This window comes from Stegostoma tigrinum, chromosome 34, assembly GCF_030684315.1.
Source record: "Stegostoma tigrinum isolate sSteTig4 chromosome 34, sSteTig4.hap1, whole genome shotgun sequence".
NCBI classification, from domain to species: Eukaryota; Metazoa; Chordata; class Chondrichthyes; order Orectolobiformes; family Stegostomatidae; genus Stegostoma; species Stegostoma tigrinum.
In genome coordinates, this window is record NC_081387.1 from 19,905,472 (window position 1) to 19,932,218 (window position 26,747).

General features: G+C 44.9%; 2 protein-coding genes across 13 annotated transcripts in view; one reads left to right on the top strand and one right to left on the bottom strand.

Moving 5' to 3' along the window:
• Positions 1–4,445: 4,445 nt before the first annotated feature.
• On the top strand, positions 4,446–7,172 carry c34h6orf47 (chromosome 34 C6orf47 homolog). Of its 2 annotated transcripts, XM_048520139.2 has the most exons (2): positions 4,446–6,727; positions 6,773–7,172. In XM_048520139.2, exons 1-2 carry the CDS (start codon positions 5,981–5,983, stop codon positions 6,917–6,919), a joined length of 894 nt encoding a protein of 297 aa, XP_048376096.2. In that variant the 5' UTR covers positions 4,446–5,980; the 3' UTR covers positions 6,920–7,172. The 2 variants fall into 2 exon arrangements, with proteins under 2 accessions (XP_048376096.2, XP_048376095.2); XM_048520138.2 differs by having other exon boundaries at positions 4,446–7,172.
• A 13,521-nt stretch (positions 7,173–20,693) lies between these two features.
• LOC125446654 (protein PRRC2C-like) overlaps positions 20,694–26,747 on the bottom strand; it is a 125,967-nt gene continuing 119,913 nt past the window's right edge. For all 11 annotated transcript variants that reach the window (XM_048520381.2, XM_048520389.2, XM_048520388.2 and 8 more), the window contains 2 exons: positions 25,699–25,792; positions 20,694–24,491 (listed from right to left, as the gene is read on the bottom strand). In XM_048520381.2, the coding sequence (XP_048376338.1) occupies positions 24,279–24,491; positions 25,699–25,792 (307 nt within the window). In that variant the 3' untranslated portion in view covers positions 20,694–24,278. The remainder of the gene's footprint in view (positions 24,492–25,698; positions 25,793–26,747) is intronic.

Below are 26,747 nucleotides of genomic sequence, written 5' to 3' on the forward strand. Positions count from 1 at the left end.
AATCAAAGCAGCTAATTAACAATAAACAAAAACAGAACACGTTGGAGAAACTCAGCAGGTCTGTGCAGACAGCAGCAGAGTTAACATTTTGGATTCCAACATGATTTCTTCAGAGCAAACAGGTTTATTAGAAATGACAATGAAACTACCTCACTATTGTTAAAAAAAATCTATCAGGTTCACTAATTACCTGTAGGGAAGGGAATCTACCATTGTTACCTTATCTGGTCTATGTATCTGATTTCAGACCCACTCTTCATGATCCTTTGAAATGGCCTCTCAAGCCACTCAGTTGTTATCAAACTGCCTCAGAAAGCAGTGGATGTAACCACACCACACAGGCTGTAATAGTTCTAGAAGGCAGCTCACCGTAATCTTCATGAGTGTACTTAGAGACTGGAAATGAATACTGGCTTTGATGATGGAACTAAATGTAATGTCTCCAAGTTTGCAGATGATGCAAAGCTGGGTCAGAGGGTGAACTGTGAGGAAGATGCAGAGATGCTTCACTGTAATTTGGACAAGCTAATAGGCAAATGCAAGGCAGATAAAGAATAATATGAATAAATGTGAGGTTATCCACTTTGCTTGTAAAAAACAGGAAGGCAAATTATTATCTGAATGACGTTTGTTTGGGAAAGGGGGAGGTAAATCCTGGATGTCACTGTACACCAGTCACTGAAAGTCAGTTTGCAGGTGTAGCAATCAATGCAAGAAAATGATATGTTAACCTTCATAGCACGACAATTTAAGTATAGGAGCAGAGATATCTAGCTGCAATTTGTATAGGGCTTTGGTGAGACCATACCAGAGTATTGTGTGCAGTTTTGGTCTCATCTGAGGAAGCATGCTGCAGCAATGGAGTGCAATGAAGATTTACCAGACTGATTCCTGGGATGGTAGATTTGAAAATAAAGAGCCTGGATCAAGTAAATATATACTCGCTGAAGTTTAGAAGCATGAGGAGTTGTTTGACATAGCTGTAAATTAAAGGGTATGGGGAGAAAGCAGGAACAAGGTACTTAGTTGGATGATCAGTCACAATCATATTAATGGTGCAGGAGTTGCAAAGGACAAAATGTCCTTCTCCTTCTCCTATTTTCTATATTTGACTGTGCTCTTGACACCCCAATTATAAAATTAAGACAACTGTGACATTTCCTGCTTTTTATCATTTAATTTAGTCAGTGTACTTGTGGCAGTAAATTCCAGTTCATTTCTGAAGATGTTAAACAAAAAGTGGTCCTAAAACTAACCCCATGTGATTTTGCTGATGACACCCCTGCAGACCGTTGACAATCTCTGTACCATCACCCTCTAGGTTCTATTCATCAACAAACCAGTACCTTTTGTAAAACATCCCCATTCTCCATATTACACCGTAACCAAAGCCTTACTGATATACAAGTACACCATGTTCACTGCCTTACTCTTCTATGATAACCTTGAAGACAATAGTACAGTGACAAGAAAATATCGTACTTTGTAACCTCATAGAATCAGTGAATTGTTACAACACAGGAAGCCATTCAGCCCATTGTGTTCTTTGAAAGAGATATCCAATTAGATTCATTTCTCTGCCTCTCTCTCCTGTGTTTTCTCCCCCCGTGTATTTATCTAAATTTCACGTACTTACTCATTTGCTTTTGAAAGTGATTATTGAGTCTGTTCCCTCCATCCTGCCAGGCAGCACTTTACAGATCACAGCAACTTGCTGTATAGCACTTATCTCTTCATTCTGTTCCTAGTTCTTTCTCCAGATGTCCAGGTTCTGGGAGATCTGGTTACTGGTCCTATGCCACAATAATTTCTCCTTATTGACTAGAATCAAAACCCTTCATAATTCCAAACTCCTCTGTTAAATACGCAATGTCTCCAAATAATGGAAGAACCTCATGCTGGGTCCCATTTTAGTAGATCTTCTCTGCACTCTCTTCAAAGCCTTAAAATCCTCCCTAACTAGGGGTTTGCAGAATTGCACACCAATTAAGGCCCAAACAGGTTTGCCAAATATTTCCCTGCTTTATGCCTCCACTCTAAAAAACAGCCAAAGATCTCAACTGCTTTTTTCAAAAAGAAAACTACTTATCCTGTCACCTTTCATTTGTGCATGTGACGCCAAGCCCAGATGCTCCCTGATCTAATCATCATCAAGGAATTAAGCAGCAGCTGAAGCTAGCTGTTACATGCACTATTATCCTCCATTAACAGAATACTGTCACCAAGCTAAAAAGGTGTTCCATCTGCATGGGAGTAATGCAGTATGCGAATTTCAGTGCTGGTCTGATATATCACAATTACTGCAAGATCATATATAAATCCCCTCGGCTGTTTGAACCAGTCAGTGCTTACAAAAGTCAACTTCGTATCTAATGTTAGTTGTTACCTTTGTGCCAATCCTAAAGTGTGCTAAGGATTAAACTGACAACCAATGTAATATTCCAAATGTGTATTCCCAATGTAGGAATGACAACCTAGAGATGTCTACCTGCATGCAGCTTGATGCGTATCTGCATATAACTTTGAATCATAGGGATAGAACATAAAAAAGTACAGCACAGTACAGGCCCTTCGGCCCACGATGTTGTGCACGGAAACAGCTCCTTCGGTCCAACTCATCCAGATATCCTAAACAAATCCAGTCCCATTTGCCAGCATTTGGCCCTTATCCCTCTAAGCCCTTCCTATTCATGTCCCCATCCAGATGCCTTTTAAATGTTGTAACTGTACCAGCCTCCACCACTTCCTCTGGCAGCTCATTCCTTACACGCACCACCCTCTGCGTGAAAGGTTGCCTCTTATGTCCCTTTGTAAATCTTTCCCCTCTCACCTTAAACCTGTGCCCTCGAGTTTTGGACTCTCCCCACCGCAGGGAAAAGACCTTGTCTACTTATCATGTTCATAGCCCTCATGATTGCCGTGACATTAACTGAATACTGATCGCGCTTTGGAAATGAATTGTCCAGGCAACAGATTTTCATGGATACTCATCCGTCTCTGTCCATTGGCTGACAGTTCACAAATTTACAAGGCTTGAAATATCTGGTTGTCCAAAGAACACGAAACTGACCCAGGTTACTTCTGATGAAGGGTCTAGGCCCGAAACGTCACCTTTTGTGCTCCTGAGATGCTGCTTGGCCTGCTGTGTTCATCCAGCTCCACACTTTGTTATCTCGGATTCTCCAGCATCTGCAGTTCCCATTATCACAGGTTACTTACGACTTTGTCCATTACTATATTGGTTACAGACATCTCTTTATGATCGGATGCTACAATCAGGCATTGATCATTTAACATCAAAGCAGCTACTGAAACTGGTTGAATAACAACACAATATTACTCTCGTAAACTGAAAATATTGACGTGATGTTGTAAATGCGCTGGCTGTGCTCCAAGTAGGGCTGGCTGACTTTGGTCACAAAGGCAGTATTCAAGATTATCAGCTAAACTCGTGATGTGGCCCACTGTTTACTAGACGCTACGTGTATTCATAGTCAAGAATAAAAACCAAAAGAACTGCGGACGCTGTAAATCAGGAACAAAAACAAAGCTGCTCCAAAAGCTCAGCACGTCTGGCAGCATCTGTGGAGGAGAAAACAGAGTTAACGTTTCGGGTCCGATGACAGTTCCTTCTGATTTTTTTTAAAAAGCACAGGAAACCGCAGACGAGTGAGAGGGAGGTCAGGAAATCATTAACATTCCTGCGAAAACAGACGCGCTGGCCATTCTTTCGATATTACACTCGTAACAGATGCGAGCAAATGGAGCAACAATTAGCGTGGATTAGAAAAGGGTTCTCTTTGGAAAAAAACGTTCTGAGGAAGGGTCACCGGACCCGAAACGCCAACTCTTTTTTTTCCTTCACAGATGCTGCCAGACCGGCTGAGCTTTTCCAGCGACGTTGTTTTGTTCATAAGAAGGGTCTCTGTTCCCTGTAGGAAAATGGAACAAATCCAGGCGTCGTGCCTCGGTCAAGAAAGGGGGCTACAGAAGACTCAATGCCCTCACCTGTCAGAATCAACTTGCCAACCAACGAGAACCCTTTTCTAATCCACGCTAATTGTTGCTCCATTTGCTCGCATCTGTTACGAGTGTAATATCGAAAGCATGGCCAGCGCGTCTGTTTTCGCAGGAATGTTAATGATTTCCTGAACTCCCTCTCACTCGTCTGCGGTTTCTTGTGCTTTTTTAAATCCCATTTTTAATATCAGAAGGAACTGTCAGCCTTTTTTTCCGTTTCCCAGGCTGTTCTCCTGCTGTGTTCCGTGAACTACTAGAGCAGGTATGCACGCTGTTTCCTCCCTCAAGGCTTCTCGGACGTGGCTGATTGGGCCCCTGAGATTTATTGACAGGCTTGACTGTACGGCTTTTTAACACCCGTGCAGGTAAGTAAACATTACGGTCAGCTCTGCAAATCCCTCTTCACCCCTTTCCCAGATCAGGGTGATTTTTCTCCTCACTTCTTAAAGACATGCAAAAAATAAATCGTCTCGACACGTGGCAGTCAGTTGTTTCGGGAACCTGATGTCTGGAAGACGAACTACCCCTGTCTCAGCCAGCAGGACTGCTTTGCTTCAAGCTCCCTTGCTCGCTACACACTATCCTAACTTGATAGTGAAGTTCTTCCACTGTCGCTAGGTCACGACTCCTGGAACTCGCTTCCTCACAGCACTGTCTCTCCACCTACACCAACCAATGGTCCGCAGTGGTTCAGATTCACGTAGTGAATCACCCGCTCCTCTCGAAAGCAATCGAAGAGCAGCAAATAACACCACACCACATCACGGATTTTGTTTTGTTTTAAAAACGCTGCCTTGGAACTGGAAGTTGCTACTGGGCAAGCGCTGGATTTTCCAAAGCGTTTGGGAAGGCAGGACACCCGGAGAACCACGTCTCCGTTTTGACATCCTCTGGGATACAGCATTCTTCAGTCTCAGATGTCTACTGACTCACCGCAGTGTCACAGGGGATTTCCGCAAGTTGTAAAAGGGAAGGGGATAATGGAATGCAAAACAAAGCGATATATTGGACCTGCGGTTCAGTGGATGGCATTTTCAATCGAGTGCTCAGAGGTTCCTGGGTTCAAGCCTCTCCCACTTCAGCTCTTTTGAGCGCGTAATCCGGACTGAGGGGCGTTTCTCCTCTCTGGCGCTATTTGAAAGCAGGAAAGGGGAGTCCTCCCCGCATGCAACTTTCAACCACAGGTTGTCTGCCGTTTGGTTTGTGAGATCATACCGTGCGCGAAATAACAGCCCACAGCAACATTACGGCACGGGTGACAGATGGAAGCAGTGAGAGTGCTTCCTTTGCCCGTGAAGCCCCGTTGGGCAGGCGCCACAGAAATGCAGCTGGGGCAGGGAGGACATGATAACTAGGGCAAGGTTCGGGGAGCTGGCGGGGGGCGGCAGAGGAGGAGGATCGCGGTTGGGCGACGCGCGGAATTCGTTCTCCGCTGCGCTGCGACAGTTTCCCTTGATCATACAAAAGTTTTCCGAGCTTTAGGAGTAAAAAGGGTTTTGAGAGGAATGTGAGCGGCTGCAGAATATGTCGCGCATTTATTTCTGCGGGAATGTTGAGAGTTTTGGCCGCAGGAAGCAGCGCGGTCTTTGAGTTTCTGACATTGTTGCATTTTGCGAGACAGAGAGAGAGAGAGAGAGAGTGTGGATTATAAGCTTCTTACGTTTCCACAAAGTCCCTCCCTGCCAGAACGTCAGGAAGAATTTCCGATGTGAGAGAGAGAGAGAGAGAGAAGAAAAGAGCGAAAGATCCCAAATTCCCAGCTGTCTTCTCCACCACTCACCCCACCTCTCTCTCTCTCTCTCTCTCTCACACACTCACTCACTTTGCTGGGGAGTTGGCAGAGTTTTCTAATTGTTTGCTGTCGCTTGGCCCAAGTTGTCGTAATCGCCTGGTCTCTTTCCCTACCTCCCCCCCCCCCCACACACTCTCTCTCTGTCTCTCTCTGCTGCGTGCTGCTCGAATGAGGACCAGAGCGGAGCCAAACGGCAGCCAGGAGCCGGGAAGAGGGACTCACATCCCGGCCAGGTCCAAGAGAGGCCTCCTGGGCTGGCTGTTGCTGCTGCCGCCCCAACTGGCCGCCCTGCTGCTCGGCTGCATCAGGCGTCTCAGAAACTGGCTACTGCCACCTCCGTGGCCCTGGAGGAGGAAGAGGAAGGAGAGGGAGAGGAGTGTGGAGCCGGAGTTGAAGGTGAAGGTGGAGGAGGAGGTGGTGCTGAAGAATAAGGCGAGTCGAGCGACTTCCCTGGGGCGAGAGGAAGGAGGAGTGAGACGAGCGAAGGAGGTGGTGAGCCCAGCCGCCAGCACCGAGCCCGAGCCCCTGGAGATCGGCTTCAACCTGGTGCGGCACCTCTTCGACGCGGCGGTGGTCTCCCTGCTGCTGGTGGCCTCTCCGCTGGCCCGGGCCGCGCTCGACGCTCTCGGCCTCCGCGGCCTGCTGCGCCTCTGGCTCCACGGCCTGGCGCTCTTCCTGGCCGCCTCGTACGGCCTGGCGCTGGCCGCCTGGCTGCTGCGGGCCTACCTGGCGCAGCTGTGCCTGCTGTTCGGCGCCGTCCAGCTGCTAGTGCTGGGGGTGAGCCTCCGGCATCGGGGCCACCGCCTGGAGGACCGCCGCTGGGTGGACAACGGGCTGGAGGACCATCCCTTGGAGGTCCATCTCTTGGAGGACCGTCGCTGGGAGGACAACGGGGTGGAGGACCATCCCTTGGAGGTCCATCTCTTGGAGGACCGTCGCTGGGAGGACAATGGGGTGGAGGACCATCTCTTGGAGGACCCCCGCTGGGAGGACCATCCCTTGGAGGACCACCGCTGGGAGGACAATGGGTTGGAGGTCCAGCGCCTCGATGATCGTCTCGTGCAGTATGTGGAGGCGGTTGGAGCAACGACAACAGGAAACCCCTGATCTGATGGTCGACCTCTTCTCCCTCAGAGTCAAAACCAAGGAGGTGGGACCCATATCTGTGAGCACCAAGGAATTGTCGTCGTCGTCGTCGTTACTAAATTTGTTACTGTTGACTTTGAAAAAGACGGACGTGACTCCTTTCCAGTTGCGTGCTTTTCCTTTGCACCCCACCCTACCCCCCCCAGAAAAAAAGACAAGAAAGTCTTCACTAACTGGAAAATGGATGCTAATCCCCTCCACCACCGACCCCCCCCCCCCCCCCCCCCCCCACCTTCGTGTCTTCGAGGCAGCCAGTTGCCTCCCCGAAAGCCTCCTGGCTGCCACCGGTTTCCATAACGGCTGGGTGACTTGCTCTCTCTCACCATACACCTCCCCCCCCCCTTTCTCTCTTTCACCCCTTTCCCATTTTTCCATGTTTCCATCCTTGGACAAGGATTTGGTGGGGGGGGGGGGGGGTGGTGTCGGGGAGGGGGGGGAAGGAAAGGGGGATGTTAATGTCAGCGATGGGTAACTTTTCCACATCTCCCCACCCCCTCCAAATGATGGACTCAGATGTTAAGTTGGTGGTGGGGGTGAGGGTCCTGGACCAGTGTTTTGCCAGTTTGCAGAATCACACCAGTATTAGGGTGCAGAAGGAGACTGTCCGGGTTCCCCTGGTCTTCCTTTGCACCAGCTCTTTCCAAGGAGCGTCGTGGCTATGTGCCCATTTTCTTGCCCTTTATTCCACCTCCCGTAACCCCTGCAACTTCTGTGAGAAATATCATCCAACACATTCTTGAAAGTCTTTGTTACCCTGCCATTCCATACAGGGAACGTGTTGGATTTTGGAGGGGTGGATGGTGGAGAGGGCACCCGAGTTAGGATCAGACTTGGCGCTGAGGAAGGACTTGGGAGGGTTGGGTTTTTAAAATTTTACTTGGGACCTCGTGGAGGAAGTTAGTGACTGCTGTGCCTGTGCCACATTTCAAAGGTCGGCAGCCCGAATGGATATCAACGATGTCAGTAGTCGCCACGCTGTCCTGACTTGAAAAATTGCCTCCAGGACCAAACACCCAGAAATCCCTGTGCAGTAGGTCTGTGGGTGTCCCTACACCTCAAGGACTGCAGTCGTTCAAGGTGGCAGTTCACCACTGCCTTCTCTAGAGCAATAAATGCTGGCCAAGCCAGCAACGCCCACATCCCATGAACAAATGTACTAAAGATTTCAAGCGATATGGGGATACTGTGGGAAAACGCCATTGAGGTCGAAATCAGCAATAAATGGCAGAGCAGCTTGAGTGGCCAAATGACGTATTCCTGCTTGTATTGCCTTTGACCCTTTGTACCTTGTTACCCCTTCCCCAGTCCAGCAGAACATTACAGTGGGATTTTAGTGGGGTGTTGGGAGTGGAAACGTTCAGTTAGCTCAGCACAGGAAGGTGCAATTTACAATGTGCCATAAGATTGCAAAAAGTGCCATCTGTGCTTTTTCTCCAATTACCTTTAAAATCTGCAAATGAATTCCAGGGTGCACTTTCCAGGGTTGTCAGTGGCATTTGTTTAGCTGTACCTTTTCACTGCACTGTGTATTTTTTTGACCTAACCAATGAGGTTTACTCGGGTCAGGGCGTCTTTTAGACAGGTTTCTCTGTTATTTCTGTGCACTGTTTTTATTGGATTTCCAAAAATCACATTACAGTCTGCATCTGCAATGCAGGTCTGGGACTGGAAATGAGAGGTTTCCCCAGGTGGAGAGGGCGTCCGGAAGAGGCAAATTCAGGAAGTACACACCACTGGTTTGGCTGAAAGGTAGGTGGGGGAGGGTGTGCCCTCAGACCTGACCTGATCCTCCCATCAAACCTCTACACACCTTTTACACAGAGCACTTGCTAATGTTCCCACAGTGTCTTTTCAGAATATCCTGTTTTTGTTTCATCAGGCTGGAGTTGCAGTGGCATAATAGTAATGTCACTGGACTCGTGATCCAGTAGGTTCAGACTGATGTTCCAGTGCTTCAGATCCCACACTGGGCAGCTGCTGGAATTATAATGCAATTAATAAAGTCGAAGTAAAAAAACTATAGCCTCAGTGGTTGTGACTGTGAAACTATTGTCAATTGTTAGAAAACCGTAACTGATTCACTAGTGTCCTTTAGGCGAGGAAATCTGTCGTCTTTACTGGTCTGGATAAATGAAACTCCTGACCACAACTTGCCCAGAAATAGTGCAGCAAGCCACCTAGTCTAAAGGCAGTTAGGAATGGTCAAAAGTAGTGACACAATCTATGCCCTCCACCTTTTCTAAAACTTTCAATTTGCTGGCCCCCCAACACCTCATCTTCAACATGCATGGACAGTACCTGTACACCTGTATTCCCCACAAGGAGGGCTTAAAAGCCGTCCGCTTCTTCTGCTCCCGTAGGCCTAACCACACTCTCTCCACTGATACTCTCATTCACTTAGCTGAACTGGCCCTCACTCTCAACAATTTCTGCTTTGATTCCTCCCACTTCCTTCAGACCAAAGGGATGGACATGGGCATCGTAGGGGCCTGAGATATGCCTGGTTCTTTGTAGGATTTGTGGAACAGTTCCTCTTCTGCAACTATACTGGCACCATCCCGCATCTATCTCTTTCTCTGCTATACTGATGACTGCATCAATGCTGCCTTGTGCTCCCATGAGGAGCTTGAGCAGTTCATCAACTTCACCAACACCTGTCACCCCGCCCTTAAATTCACCTGAACTATTTCTGACACCTCCCTCCCCTCTCTGGACTCCTCTGTCTCCATCTTTGGAAAGTGACTCACCACTGACATCCATTTCAAACCCATTGCCTCCCACAACTATACCTTCTCCTGCAAAAAATGCTATTCCATATTCCCAATTCCTTTGTCTCTGCTGCATCTGCTCCCAGGATGAGGCATTCTACTCCAGGACATCCCAGACATCCTCCTACTTTAGGGACTATAGTTTCTGCTCTTCTGTAATTAAGGATGCCCTCAACTGCACTTTCTCCATTTTTTGCCCTGAAAGCTCTCCCCACAACAGCAAATAACGATAGTCTTCTTAGTCCTCATGTACCACCACCCTTCACATTCAACGCATCATCTTCCCGCATTTCTGCCAACTACAATCAGACCCCACACCAAAAAGATATTTCCCTCCCTGCCCCTGTCTGCTTTCCGCAGGGACCAGTCATTCCATGACTACCTTGTCAGCTGTATGCTTCCCACCAATTCCTCCACCACATCCAGTACCTTTCTCTGCAACTGCAAGAGGTGCAACACCTCCTTTTACCTCCATCCAAGGCCTCAAACAATTCTTCCAGATCTGGCAGAGATTCACCTGCACTTCATCCAACCTTATCTATTGCATCCGTTGCTCCTGATGTGGTCTCCTCTATATCGGTGAGACCAAACGCATGCTTGGGGACCGGTTCATGGAGCATCTGCGCTCTGCACACACCGACCAACCCGACCTTCCGGTTGCCATCCGTTTTTATTCCCCGTCCCACTCCCCTGGTGACATGTCCATCCTTGGCCTCCTCCACTGTCTGTTAAAGTGAGGCCAAATGTGAACTTGAGGAACAATACCTCATGTTTCGCTTTGGAAGCTTAGAGCCCAATGGCCTTAACATTGACTTCACCAGCTTCAAAATCCCTCCACCTCCAGACTTATCCTATGTCCAGTCCTCCCCCCTCCTGACCTGACCTGATTAACTGGTCCATCTTCCTACTCACCTACCCCCTTCCCACAGACCAATCAAAATAAACCCCGTCCACATCCGTCAATCACCATCTCTCCTACCTGTCCCCCAGCCCCACCACCCCCATTTATTTCTGGGCTCTCCTTCCCCTCCCCAGTTCTGACAAAGGGTTTCAGCCTGAACTGTTGACTTTCCTGCTCCTCTGATGCTGTCTGATCTGCTGTGCTTTTCCAGCCTCACCTATAGACTGTGGCCTGCAGCATCTCCAGTTCTTATTGTCTCCGGGCTATAAATAGTAGACTTGCCAGTTTAGTGCTTATTCTGTTAACAAATAACCAGTTGTTTCCAATTTCCAGCACTTGAAGGGTGTGTTTAACAGAAAAGAATCAAATCTCACCAATGTTCTGATTTTCTCAAGGGTTCTGCTAAATAGATTGCATCATGCATCATAGCTGTGCAATCCCTCTCAGCTGACCCTGATGTGCTGGCTTCCAAGGGATTAGTGTTGTCACATCTGATTTACATGGCAGCTTTTCCTGGTTTTGATGGGGATCGGGGTCAATATCAGTGAGATTACTTTGGATGCAGAGGTACAGAAACATCAGCATGTTGCAGAGCATATGTTCCCATTTCTTGCTCTCTGTCCCCTGTGGTTCCCAGACATTATAAAACCTACCGCATCAAAATTAATTAGGAACAAACACAGGCAATGTTGAAGAAACTGAGCAGGTCTGGCAGCAACTGTTTCTCCAGCATTCCCTGTATTTGTTTCAGATTTTCAGCATCAGTATTAACGTTTCAAATTAATTGGGATGTCTTAATGATGGAGTTTTACACACTGGGGAGCTCCGTGTGGGAGAGTGTTGCGAATGGGAAAGTGCCACGAGAGAAGTATTACTCACGAAGGTCTCCACATAATGGAATTTTACATATGTGAGAGCTGTAAGCAGGAGAGTTAATTATGGGGACCTCCATGTGGACAAGTGTTATTTATGGGATGTCTCCATGTGGGGGAGTGTTACGTATGGAGTAGCTTGGTTTTGGGGAGTGTTACATATGGAGTAGCTCAGTGTGGAGGAGTGTTATGAATGGGGTAGCTTGGTGTGGAGGAGTGTTATGTATGGAGTAGCCCACTGTGGTGGGGTGGAAGTGTTATGTATGGGCTTGCTCCATTGGGGGAATGTTCTGTATGGAGTATCTCCATGAGGAGGAGTGTTATGTAAGGGGTAGCTTGTTATGTGGGCAAGTGTTATGTTTGGGATAGCTAGATGTGAAGGATTGCTATGTATTGCGTAGCTCATGTCGGGGAGTGTTCTGTATGGGTGAGCTCGGTGTGGTGGAATATTATATTTGGGGCAGCTTGGTGTGGGAAAGTGTTATGTATAGGGTAGTTCGCTTTTGGGGAGTGTTACGTATAGGGTAGCTTGGTTTGGGAGAGTGTTTATGGGGTAGCTCACTATGGGGAAGTGTTATGTATAGGGTAGCTCCGTGTGGAAGAGTGTTATGTATGAAGTAGCTATATTTCAGGGAGTGTAACGTTGGGGGAAAGGGTTGGAACCTTGTTTGGGAGGCTGGTATGTGTGGGGAGTCTTTGTGTGGGAAAGTGTTACAAATGGGGCATGTTTGTGTGGGTAAGCATAACTATGGAGGGACCTTTGTATGGGAGAGTGGTACACATGAAATATCTCCTTGTGGGGAATATTTTGCGGGGGGGGGTCATAATGTAAGTGGTGGAAACTGTGCTGGCAGTGTGTTAAGCGTGGAGCAATGTTGCACTTGGGGAGCTCTCTATGGGAATATGTTGTGGACAGTTCCATTTGGTGGAGCTCAGTTTGAGCGAAGCAACTTTGTGTGGGTAAGCTCCACATAAGGAACATCTGCCTTGGGAAGCTCTCTGGATCTGTGAACAACTCGTTAATGAATTTCAAGCCCATAGGTATGAAATTGGGCACTTGTATCTTTTTAGATAATTGGTTTATTCATTTACTATGATTATTACTTATTCATGGAATAATCATGAATAAATGTATCTTCAAACTAATGTACCCTGCAAGCTGTGCTCATGCACTGTCACACAACAGCCTGACACATGCTCCACCATCCTTAAACAAGACTTTCGCTCTGGTTTAAATGTACCCAAAATTACTTGGGGTCCGTGTGGGAACAACAAAATTTAGAAGGAACGTAGCCCCAATCGCCTCTTATTACTATTTTTGGAAGCTAATGAGCCAGATTAACCAGATAGTATCCCCTTAAATTATCAAAGGAAACTACCAAATTCAAATTAAAATGTAATTTTGAGTGGAGTTGCTGTACTCCAACATGCAATGGGTACTCTGTTACATATGCCTATCATTGATGTATCTACCCAATATATCTAACAAATTGTTATCAAGCTCAGAGATAATGGGAACTGCAGATGCTGGAGAATCCGAGATAACAAAGTGTGGCAAAAATTCCATCCCCTAATCCCAATTTCTTCGCCTCCACCGCATCTGCTCCCAGGATGAGGCATTCCACTCCCGTACATTCCAGATGTCCTCGTTCCTCAAGGGCCGCAACCCCCCCCCCCCCCCCCCCCCCCGGCCCACAGTGGTCAAGAACGCCCTCGACCGTGTCTCCCGCATTTCTCGCACCTCATCCCTCACACCGCGCCCCCACAATAACCACCAAAAGAGAATCCCCCTAGTCCTCACATACCACCCCACCAACCTCTGGATACACCGCACCATCCTCCGACACCTCCGCCATCTACAATCCGACCCCACCACTAACTAAAGACATTTTTCCAACCCCACCCTTGTCTGCCTTCCGGAGAGACCACTCTCCGCGACATCCTTAGCCACTCCACACTCCCCTCCAACCCCACCACACCCGGCACTTTCCCCTGCAAACACAGGAAGTGCTACACCTGCCCCCGCACCTCTCTCACCCCCATCCCAGGCCCCAAGATGACTTTCCACATCAAGCAGATGTTCATCTGCACATCTGCCAATTTGGTATTCTGCATCCGCTGTACACGGTGTGGCTTCCTCGACATTGGGGAAACCAAGCGGAGGCTTGGGGACTGCTTTGCAGAATACCTATGCTCTGTTCACAATAAACAACTGCACCTCCCAGTTGCGAACCATTTCAACTCCCCCTCTCATTCCTTAGACGACATCTCCATCCTGGGCCTCCTGCAGCGCGACAATGATGCCACCCGTAGGTTGCAGGAACAGCAACTCATATTCTGCTTGGGAACCCTGCAGCCCAATGGTATCAATGTGGATTTCACCAGCTTCAAAATCTCCCCTCCCCCCAACTGCGTCCCAAAACCAGCCCAGCTCATCCCCGCCTGCCCGACCTGTTCTTCCTCTCACCTATCCCCTGCTCCCACGTCAAGCTGCACCCCCATTTCCTACCTACTAACCTCATCCCGCCCTCTTGACCTGTCCGTCTTCCCCGGACTGACCTATCCCCTCCCTCCGTCCCCACCCATACTCTCCTCTCCACCTATCTTCTCCTAAAATCTTCAGTCCGCCTCCCCTTCTCTCACTATTTATTTCAGAATCCTCTCCCCGTGCCCCTTTTCTGATGAGGGTCTAGGCCCGAAACGTCACCTTTTGTGGTCCTGAGATGCTGTTTGGCCTGCTGTGTTCATCCAGCTCCACACTTTGTTATCTTGTTATCAAGCTCTGTTGGATTGAGTATGCCTCACATTGTGTGCTGTAGAGCTGAGACACCTGGAGTAGGTTTGAGAGTTGGTCTGTGGTCTTTATTTGTTGTTCCTGGTTTTGATGCTAGTTGGGACCTTCTGAAATCCAGCCAGAAAAAATCTATTGTCTATGCTGTACTTTTCCTGGGAGTGTCTGATTGGGACCATGTTGAGCTGGTCTTACTTTCAGTGTAAAAGAGTAGAAGAAACTTTACTTGATGTCTAACCTGTGCTGTATCTGCTGAGGGAGTATTTGGTAAGGACAGTGTAGAGGCATGTTTATTCTGTATCTAACCTGTGCTGTAACTGTCCTAAGTGTGTTTTTTGGGGACAGTATGAAGGTAGCTTTACTCTGGATCTAACCCCGTGCTTTACTTGTCCTGGGTATGTTCGATTTGGAAAGTGGATCCTGAAGCAAAAACACAAAATGTGTTGAAATTTCAGAAAACGGAGACCCAATCGGGAGACACAGAAAACTGTATACTCTGAAGATTGAAACCTCGGTGAATGCAGTGCCCATCATGCCTGCTGTGGTGTCTGTCTCTTGCAGAGGTAATAAAGACCGTGGCGTGAACAAACTTGTCAATGTAACAGGTCCCAGGCGGCTGATTGAGCAGAGACCTGGCTCATACTAAGCAATTACATTATTAATAAAGTAAAATGTTATCAAAGCTGTAATGACAGAGTGGATCAGCTTTGAACGAGTGTACCCACCACGCCACTGCCTGGCCCCCCACCACCACCACCAAAACCCCGACAGGAGACAAAGAATTATGAGGCAGGCAAGTGGCAGGCTGTTATTCAAGCAAAAACCAGTTAATCCAGGGAAAGGGCTAAGGGATCTTCCCTGAATCTGGCCTCAATGTGAGAACATGACTATTCTCTTAATCTTTAGCCCAGATCATAGAACATTACAGCGCAGCACAGGCCCTTCGGCCCTCGATGTTGCGCTGACTTGTGAAACCAATCTGAAACCCGTCTACACTATTCTATTATCATCCATATATTTATCCAATGACCATTTAAATGCCCTTAAACTTGGTGAGTCTACTACTGTTGTAGGCAGGGCATTCCACACCCTTACTACTCTCTGAGTAAAGAACCTACCTCTGACATCTGTCCTATATTCACCACCCCTCAATTTAAAGCTATGTCTCCTCGTGCTAGCCATCACCACCCGAGGGAAATGGCTCTCACTGTCCACCCTATCTAATCCTCTGATAATCTTGTATGTCTCTAATAAGTCACCTCTTAACCTTCTTCGAATGAAAACAGCCTCAAGTCCCTCAGCCTTTCCTCATAAGACTTTCCCTCTATACCAGGCAACATCCTGGTAAATCTCCTCTTCACCCTTTCTAATGCTTCCACATTCCTTCCTTTAATGTGGCGACCACAACTGTACGCAATACTCCAAGCGTAACTGTACGCAATACTCCAAGTGTGGCTGCACCAGAGTTTTGTACAGCTGCACCATGACCTCATGGCTCCGAAACTCAATCCCTCTACCAATAAAACCTAACACACCGTATGCCTTCTTAAGCACACTATCAACCTGGGTGGAGCGGAAGAGAGATCAATGACACACTCTGTTTTTTACAGTGAAATACAGCATTTTTATGTATTTGTGTTGCAGTATTCACACACAGCGTGGTCACAGCGTCCTTCCCTCTTATTTTGTACACCCAATTCTGTGAAACACTGGTCAATGATGGGCATTCCTATCGACAGCCCCAGGTTCCCATGATCTCATGGTGTTTAACAGACATTGTAATCACCAGGCCTAGGGATCTTTTTATGCATCAAAATTTACTGGTTATACAACTTCTGGTCTGTCCCATATTTGCTTATTTCTAAGGACTGCTTGAATTACTATTCATTGAATTTCATATGCTGCCTTTATGAAATTCAGTTATTCTTCTTATATTTTCCACTGTCCCAATTATATATATAAATATACAAAAGACAGTTGGTTTTGACTAACTGCTATAAGATTCATAATATTAATTTCTGTGATAAAGTTAGTTATAAAGTATGAAATTATAAAGCTATTTCTACTGTTAGCACTTTGTGATTAATAAGTTGCAACCAATCTATTTTGTTAGGACATGCCAGGCACCTTTTCAGAGAAAGTGAAAGTGTTCCCTGAGATTACTTAACTTTCACATTTATGTTTAAACGTTTTTCCCCTAATGCTTCAATTATACTTTGGCTATATGTGTATCTATACTTATATTGAAATTTATCTCTTTGATTATCTGAAGAATCTTTAAGTAGAAACTATTTCTTAATATTGTGAATAACTTCAAAGAAACAACCAGTTACTACAAAATCACTTTAGCTGTTGTTTTCACAGCTGCTTAATGACTTAAGTTGCTGGTTCATGGGCTGAAATTTACACCCCTTCTTCTAACTGGTACTGTTCAATTAATGGAATAACATCATTTCATTAATGAGGTTGCAATTAATCACTTATCTATCCTTAGGCATCCTCTTATCAAACTGTCTTGGATGGTTGCTTGCAGGGCCCCTTGTTAACCTTGGATGTAGCCCTGTTCAAAGGTGCCATAATGTTTCATTTAAATGTTGGAGCAGGCTGTCTCATTTTGTTTAATCCTTGTTGGCCATTTTGTGTATTTCAAACATGGGCCACCCGTACAAGCTATATCCCTTCATAACCTGGGGAATATAGCTATTGACATATAAGCCACCACTGTTCTCACTCTCACTAGGGAGTTTAACACCTCAGGCAAGGGGCAAGGTTGAAAAGGTAGGACCTTCGTGGTGGCCTCAGTTAGTACAGGAATTGAACCTATGCTGTTATTATCACAGTATAATCAAAAGCCACACATTCAACCAAATAAGCTAAAGCTGATTTCATTTCTTGGGTAGCAATACCACAGTTTTGCAGTCCCCTCCCAGAATTGCTGCATCTGCAATCTGTTGTTGAGTGGTTTTCCATGTTTTGCAACAAGTGTTTGTATGTGCTGTGTGTTTGCAGTGTTTAATTTGCCTACTTGCCTTTTTCTGATTTGCTGTGAGAGCGTGAGGGTATGGGCAGCAGTTGGTTTAGTGATAAAACCCCTCCAGCTATGTAGCCAGTTTGAGCTGCCTTTCCTAGCCTGATGACAGCAAGGGAGTCAAAATGTCACAGAATGGAGACAGATGGGAGGATCAAGCTCCCATGCTGTCTGGCAGGCTCCTTTTCTATCTCTCTCCTGATCTGTATACTGCCCCTATCTCTCTCCCTTTCCCATTTGTCTTTCTGTGCAAATTCTCCCAACACTGCCCTCTCTGTTGTAACTCTCTTGCTCTGATACTCTCTTATCTCCTTTTCCCTCTCTCTCTCTCACACACATTTTACCTACCTTTCTCTCATCTCCCAACTGTACCTCTCTCTCTCTCCCCCCCCCCCCCACCCATTTAATCTGTCTCTCAGCACCGTGTGACTGTGTAGATTTTGCGCATTCTCCCTGTGTCTGCGTGGATTTCCTGTGTGTGCTCCGGTTTCCTCCCACAGGCCAGAGATGTGCAGGTTAGGTGGATCGGTCACGCTAAATTGTCTGTAATGTAAGGATGTGCAGGCTGCATCGATTCACCATGGGAAATGCAGGGTTATGAGATAGGTTGGTGGGATGCTATATGAGGGTAGGTGAAGCTTGATGGGCCAAATGGCCTCTCCCTGCACTGTGGGAACTCTACAACTCTTTGAGACACTGCAGTGAAAGTTCACTGAATTAATTTAGAAGAGAGCTGATCTCATTGATGTACACAAAATCCTTTTCAGGGTTGATAGACTAGATGCTGGAACAATATTTCCCCTAACTCAGGGTTTATAGAAGATGAGGAAATGTAGTCTTAAAATGAGGGGTAGACTATTTAGGACAGAGATGAAGAAAAATTGCTTCTCTCAAAGCAGGGCCGGGTGGGATGGTGTGTTGATGATTCTGTGAAAGTCTGTACCCCAGACTGCCGTTGGAAGCTCAGTTGTTTCAGCTTTTGGCCTGAAATTAATGCAATTGTACATATTTAAAAAACATCAAGGGTTACATTGATGGTGCAGAAAAATGAAGATGACGTAAATGGCCTGGCTCGATTTCACTGAATGATGGAGAATGGACTTGAAACGGATCTTCCTGTTTCCTATGTTTTAATGATTCCTGGATAACTATTACAACTGTAAACTGGGTTCCGCACCTGGAGTAGTTTTGGTCCTTGTATTTAAAGAAAACTGGTATACAGGCATCAATTCCTATTTCCTTGAAAGTAGAGTTGCAGGTAGACAAGGTGTTGAAGAAGGCGTTTGGTATGCTTGCCTTTATTGGTCATTGCATTGAGTATCAGAGTTGGAGGTCATGTTGTGGCTGAACAGGACATTGGCTAGGCTCCTTTTGAGCTGTAGTGAGAGGCTGAATGGGCTGGGGCTATTTTCCCTTGAGCATTGGAGACTGAGGGGGTGACCTCATAGATGTTTGTGGCATAGATAGGTTGAATAATCGAGGTCTTTTTCCCAGGGTAGAGAGTCCAAAGCTAGATGGCTAGGTTTAAATGGAGGGGGAAAGATTTAAAAGGGACCAAAAGGGCAACCTTTTCATGCAGAGGATGGTGCATGTATGGAATGAACTGCCGGAGGATGTGGTGGAGGCTGGTACAATTACAACATTTAAAAGGCATTTTGATGGGCATATGAATGGGAACAGTTTAGAGGGAAATCAAATTAATTCAGGATATCTGATCAGCATGGATAAGTTGGACTGAAGGGTCTTTTTCCGTGACTAAGTCAATTCAAATGAGGTCGAATGAATGAATGAAGTGAGTAATGAATTAGCTTTATTAGCCTTTGTGTCACATACTGAAATGAACACAGTGAAAAGTTTATAAGCCGCCACTTACTTGATTCTTGGGATGAAGGAGTTGACTTATTAAAGAATGCCAAAAAAATTCAGGCCTTTATTCATTAGTATTTAGGAAAAGGAGGAATTATCTAATTGAAATGTAAATGATTCTTAAGTGGGGGGGGGGGGGCATTGATGGGATAGGTATTGGGAAGATGTTTCCCTTGGTGAGGAAATGTCAAATTGGGGCTATTGAATAAGGGGACACTCATTTAAAACTGAGATGCAAAGGAATTTCTTTTCCCAGAAAGTAGTGAATGTCTGGAATTCTCTACCAGACAGCTGCGGAGGCTATATTACTACAAACTTGTAAAAAGGTAAACAGATGTTTGAAATATCAAAGAATTTATGTGACCATCTTAAAGGTTTGCCTCCAAGAGCTTAATTGTACATATCGTGCATGGAGTGAGATAAGGGAACTCAGAAAGCTGTGAAGACATCTTAGTATGACATCACATTGATGCACGTGAACTGCCTCAAGCTAGCACTGAGGGAAACTTAGATCATGAAACCTTGCAGTGCCAGAGGTCATTAGGCTCACCATCCAGTTGTGACTTTTTAAAAATTCACTTGTGGGATGTGGGCATTACTGTCTGCACCTTGCCCTTGAGAAGATGGTGGTGAACCAACTTCTTGAACTGTTGCAGTCTATATGCTCTACGTAGACCCTTAATGCCGTCAGAGAGGGGATTCCAGGATGTTAATGCAGCAAAAGTTAAAGAACAGCAATATCTTTTCAAGTCAGGATGGTGTGCGACTTGGAAAGGAACTTACAGGTTGTGGTAATCTGATGTATCTACTGCCCTTGACCTTTTAGATGGTAGCGATCATGGATTTATGAAGGTGTTGTCCAAGGAGCCCTAGTGATTTTGATTGTGCACATTGTAGATGGTACACACCATTCCTGGTGAATGGAGTGGATGTGGTGCAAATCAAGTAGGCTGCTTTGTCTTGAGTGTTGTTGGAGCTGCACCCACCCAAGCAAGTGGGGAATATTCCACCACATTCCAGATTTGTGCCTTGTGGATGTTGGACAAGCTTTGGAGAGTCACTCACTGTAGTATTCCAAATCTCTGACCTGCTCGTGTAACCACTGTTTATGTGGCAAGTCCAGCTGAGTTGCTAGTCATTGGTAAATCACCAGGATAATGATAGTGGGGTATTCATTGATAGTTACGCCATTGCATATCATGGGGTGGTGAAGGATCAATTATCTCTTAAGGGAGATGGTCATTGCCTGGCATTTGTGTAGTATGAATGTTACTTGTCATTTGTTAGTACAAGCCCCTAGATTGTCTAGATCTTGTGCATTTGAACACAGACTGCTTCATTATCTGAAGATCACAAATGGTAACAATCTTCACTTCAGACTTTATCAGGGAGAGAAAGTCATTGATGAAGCAGTTGAAGTTGGTTGGGCATTACTGTGTAGAATTCACACTTGTCTCCCCCTTACTCAAAGTTTCATTTTACAAAGAAAGTTGCAATTTTAAAATACAGTGAGGAGCAAGTTTGCTGCAGCCCTAGGAACAGCCAGTTTTTATTAGGATTATAAATTACACTGTGTGACAGTACATGAAACTGGAGCCAGGTAAACGATGCAGCAGATAGAACTTTCAACTCGTGACATTTCACACAACAATTCCAGCCCATCACAAATTAGGTCACACACAATCACCAAAAGGATTTTGTTTCTCTTTCCCCCACCCCCCACCCCATTTTCTCTCCCCCACTTTGTTTGCATTTCCTCCTTCCCCCTCTTTTGAACATCAGAAGTTTACAAATAGTGATAGAATGGTACAAAAGCTGATGGGGCCTTTTGCATCCCTTCCATTTTACACTATAAAGCTGTTGGTTGACTGAAGCCTTAAACTAAACTAGAGTTGACTACAACTTGTGGAAAACTGGTCATCCATGTATGCTGCCCCTAGTGTGCATTGTACTCTCTTCCCAAATTGCACTAACTTGGTTAATTAATGGAAAATGATGCAATTCAAATCAGTAAGCAGCACACATTTGAACACTTTAAAAGGAACTGGCCCAAACTGAGTACACACCACAGATTTTTTTCATCTTGGACTCTGTCACAGCAGGTCTGACACATCAAGTGTCCTGAAGCAGCCTCACTGCTTTACCTGGAACCTTAACAGCATCTCAACTGACAAGCATCCGATATTCATAATGAGCATTACGTTATTGCCACAATAGTTTAATAGAATCACTGCAGTGAGGATTGCAATGTTTTCTTTATTAAGAAAAGCATTAGGCAAGGAGCATATGCTGATTTTGCAACCTACGAGTTCTGTACTCTTAACTTGGAAGACCAAACTGAAAGAAAGTCAGATATTGGTTGGCTGTTGTACAAACATAGCGGAATGACAACCAAGATGGAAATGCAATGAACTGCTCTGTAATTCGAACTAGTATAACAAAGGATATCCTGACATTTAATGTCTATCTCTGTTCCTAACAACAACAGGCCACATGCTGTTTGGCTGTGAATATTCTATGTGCTGGCTTTGAAAATGGCCTGAAAAAAAGTGTTCAGCTTGGGAACAACAAGTGAAGAAACATACCATTGATAAAGGAAGTCCACCAGTCCTCCAGTATCAGGTTTGCCATTGGTAGAGATATTGGGAAGTGGAAAACCTCCAGGCATTGAATACTGGCTCACTCAGAAGGTGGTGATCTAAAAATAACTTAGGAATTCTTCTCCACAGTGACACAAGAATTTAAAAAAAAAAACCTGTGTCCTGAATGTTCATTCTCTATTCCTAAAGATAGCAAGTCAGCCTCTCGTTTCTGTCAGGATATTATTCAATTGGATATTTGTCAATGGGAGAAAAAACAAACTGTGCACTCAGGGCACAAAACAAGCAATATTGCACAGCAACATAGTATGCAGTTTGAGAGTTAGATAAAACCCTGCATTATTTACTTTGAATTGTCAAACAGTTGTGTCACAGTTTCAAACTGCGTCGTTAAAGCAGAGATGAAGTCATAGAGTAATGACTTACTCCTACCTTTCAGATTATTGGCTTCCTTTGTTTCTTGTTACTGTGTGACATTCACTTACTGAAAGCTCCCTTTTCCGCCCAAGCCTAAGGAGTTGCCACTATATTTAATTGAGAACTTAAGGGCATAAGTAACCATCCACAGATATCATATCCAATCAATTCCCACCGACCCATCAGCTGTTCCCTCTGATAGGAAGGTGCAACTCTCAATCCTATGTCTGGATATTAAAAAAAGTGTTTTGGCAGAATCCATCTGCCACCACTTGCTCTATCAAAACAGAGACACTGCTATGGATTTCCTCAATTAACTAGGCTAACTCTGAGAAGTACTTTTTAAGTAGGACACCTGTGACACCACGAAGGGTTGAATTTTCAAAACAATGCATTACCTTTCCTTGCAGTGGTCACTGGGTCAGGCAAGGGCTCTCTAAAGCAACATATTTTCTCCTGAGAGTTTGGTTCTGCACAAATGCTGTTAGTCTTCCCTATAAACTATTCCAAAGCAAAGATTTCAGTTACTTCTGCCAAGAATCTCTTCCAGATATCAGAAGTCTCTACCCTTCCTTCCTCACCCTCACAAAGCAGCAAGGAAAACAGTAGGCAGATATTGACGGATTGTCAGATTCTGGACAGGACCTGGGTCTCTTGTACACGGTCAACTAGAGGGAGTGATCTATTAAATTCCCCTCACACCAAATCTAGACATCGGCAACTTGTGCAGGTCAGTGTAGATGCCAGCAGTAGCTTCCAGTGCTGGGATGAGCAACGGTGTACCAGAGGTAAAGACTGATGTGACTTTGAAGGAGGCCATGTTTGGCAAGAGGATGCTCCTCCATACGGACAGTAGAGCAGAAAATTGTCAACCACTCAGTGTTCACAGAACCTGCAACTAATTCACAATTCTCCTGGTAGTTACGCTTCAGAAAGTGGGAAGTGGAGGGTGGGGCAGGGAAACGAACGCTGTACTCTCTTCACTCTCAGGTGCAAAGCTAACACCACTACGAGGAGGATGATCTCATTTACGGCACAACAGACAATATCATTGGACAACCAACGTATTTATTACTTTTTCCTCAGCTCGCCTTTGATTATTAATCTAAAAACTTGCTTCATTCCACTGCAGCAATAACCACTTCTAATTTAAACAACAACAGCATTACAACTTCACCTCACCACCTGCCCATCCCCATCACTGCAGCGCTTTAGAGCAGCACCGTGTACAGGGGGAAAACTATAACTAGTTATTGTTCAACTCTGTGACAACGTCTGTGCTTTGGCAATACTGGCTGCATACAGCAACCAAGGAAAGGAAAAGCTCAACAAACATTTAAAAAGCCACTTTCAGGGCTTTGTAAAATTGGTGACTGGACCTGTAGGTGGAAGGACAGTATATAAAGGGAAAGAAGAAAAAAAAAATTGGAGAACATTAAATTAATCTGGAGTGTATTATGTTGCTCAGCACCACCAAACTTGAGTCCTAACAGCCACAAAGTAAAAACAGTAACGGAAATAGCAATTTGTACCCATCTACCACTATTTAAAAACATTCATAACCGTTCTTTTTATAACATCGACAAGACAGAAGCCCAATTAGATCTGTCTGTAGTCACTTTGAAATGTTCAACTTATCGCATGGCCATTTTACTCTAAACACCTTGTGTTCAAACCAATTCTAGTCATTATATGCTCTGTCCCTCAACAAAGAAAGCAGCTGCCTTATAAGGGATTGGCATTTATTAAGTGGATCTACAAGGACTTACTAGTTACCAATAAGATGAATGCTTCATTATGGTAGAGAAATCTAGACCTCTTTTCTTATAAAGGACTTATTAGTCTCTTCCTTCCCCCAATTCCTTCCTGCCAGTTCAGCTTCACACTCAATCCAGTTATTGCTGCTGGAGTTGGCTCTCTTACGTTTTTGCAAAACAACTCGTGTAGTCCACTGAAATCTGTAATGTTTTGTCTTTAAGAAAAAAAAAAGCCATTTTCCTTTTGAGACAGACAATTGAAGCCCCTTAAGAGACATAGATTTCTTCAGTTTTGAGAGGCTGCAGTCTCCAGCCACTGGTTACAGTTTCTCTTCCTGCGACTTAATGCTCTGGGGTTTGATGGGCCCTGTTCGCACTGGCTTAGGCTTGCTTGAGGATTTCTCATCCTTGTGCGACAGGGTGCTCTCTCCTTCCTCAGCAGGATGCGAGCCAGTGTCACTGCTGTTGCTGCGTGGTGTCACCCGCTCAAAGAACCTCTGTGTGCTTTGTAGCACCTCTGCTCGCTGCTTTGCCTGGCAGGAAATTATGAAACAAAAACAAGGGCACAAATTATTGTGAAAGCACTCAGTCATCTATGCAGCTTCCTGACAGGTTTGATAATAATTCATTTGAATAATTTCCCACAATTACTTGTTAAAAGAGTGGAGACATGAAGCAATTGAGAGAAGAGTTATATTGTCTTTCACTGGTGCACAGAGGCACTGGGATGGGGAGAGTAAGACAAAGAACAACATAGTGCCTCACTTAAAGGATCAGCTGCTAAATTAAGCACCTGCGTGATTTTGATCTGTTGTTAGGGATGGCAAAGCTAAGCCCCAAATACACAACTTACATAAAAACCAGAAGAACTGCAGATGCTGTAAATCCAGAACAAAAACAGAAGTTGCTGGAAAAGCTCAGCAGATCTGACAGCATCTGTGAGGAGAAAATCAGACTAACGTTTCGGGTCTGTTTCAGGAGTTCTGAAGAAGGGTCACCGGACCAGAAATGGACCCGAAACGTTAACTCTGATTTTCTCTTCACGGATGCTGCCAGACCTAATGAGCTTTTCCAACAACTTTTATTTGCTCTTGACATAAAATTTACATACAGTTGCTTTCCTGGTATTGTCACTATCTGTTGGGAAAGGAGACATCACTAGCAGGTAATACATTCAAGTAAGCATGCAGGAATACAAGCCAGCACTTTGGTAAAAACTATGTCACATTAAAAAATTGTCAGTTTCACAGAAATGTTACAAATAAAACCAAAAAATACTGAAATTACCCACACTTGGGAAAAAAAAACACAATAATGTTGATGTACAACGTTGGTGGTTTATGCTATGCTACCTCTGTGCCTGAGTAAGACAGCAGAGAACAAAGCAGACATTTCCCAGGCTTTGATTTTTCATTCAGTTGGAGAGCAACATTACAAAGCAAAAAAAAACATGAAATAAAAATCTGTCCAATTCTACATCACCAAAATAACTTAGATTCCAGCTGTACAAGGTGCAAGAAGGAATTTTACATGATTCCTTGAGGGAGGTCCAAAGTTCAGAGATCCTAGATTAGCATTAGTAGAGTACAAAAATATCATAGTGAGGCTCTGGAGAGAACTGCAATTTACAACTGGAAGACAGCAGATACTTTACACTCCAATGTAAATCAGGCTGAAATACAATATGCACTTTGAACATTTGCATCTTAGATGGGAACATGTACAAAAGAAGATCCTTACCTGCTGAGACACGTTCCCTCCAAAACATGGCAAGGAATTGACTCCACACTGGGCTGGTGCAGGAGATTTTCCCCTTGGACTTGTTGATCCAGGCCTAGAACAATACATAAAAATGCAAAGCTGATCCAAAGAGAGTTTTCAGCCACAGCAATCAAATATAGCAACCCTAGTTTCCATGCTTTTACTGTACTCCAGTAACCTAACAGCCCCACAAACACAATAGTTCCTCTATAGTTCAGTTTTGATTTCACAGAAATCACGAGGGAATTTTCTGACTGATTTATCAGGTGGGTCCAAGGCCACAGAACTCTAGATAACAAAAGGACATGGCGAGGACGATTAAGGACAAAAAAGCTAATGGCAGATACCAAGGACGCAATATGACAGAGTCCGCAGAAGAGTATAATAAAATGTAACGAGGAGAATTAAGAAGGAAACTAGGAAAGCAAAGAAAGTGCTTACCAAATTTTTAGAAAAGGACTTTTTAAAAAAATGTGAAAAGGACTAACCAGGGAAAGAGTATGGTACATTACGGTTCAAAGAGGTAATTGGGGATCCTTGTACTGGTCCTTAGAATAGGAAAGCACAACACAGGTATAGACATGAGGGCAGAGGACCGAAATAGGAGAAATTAAAAAGGGATAGATTAGAAAATTAAATTTATCTAACCTCCACACTGGGAGAAGTTATAAAAGAATTCTGAGGGGGGAGCAATCTTTGTACTTGGAGGGATACAGATTAATCAGGGGTAGTCAGGATGGCTGTGTTAAGGGAAGATGAGAGTTTCACAAATCTGATCAAATTTTCTGAGGAAGTAACTACAAGTTTTGATGGGGGCAACAGACTTCAGCAAGATTTTTGTTAAGGTCCCTCATGGCAGACTGGTCAAGAACAAACGAGCCCTTCAGATCCAAGGCAAAGTTTACATTCATCCAGTTTGGATTCAGAGGAGGGCATCAGAGAGTCATAGGTACAGCAATATCTCTGTCTTTCTTTTCAGTATAGTTCTGTAGGATTTCTCATCATTTGTGGTGCATTAATAATTTAGA

Bases quoted from the DNA above. Each gene is read 5' to 3' on its own strand.
- c34h6orf47 (XM_048520138.2), top strand. From the start codon at position 5,981: ATGAGGACCAGAGCGGAGCCAAACGGCAGCCAGGAGCCGGGAAGAGGG.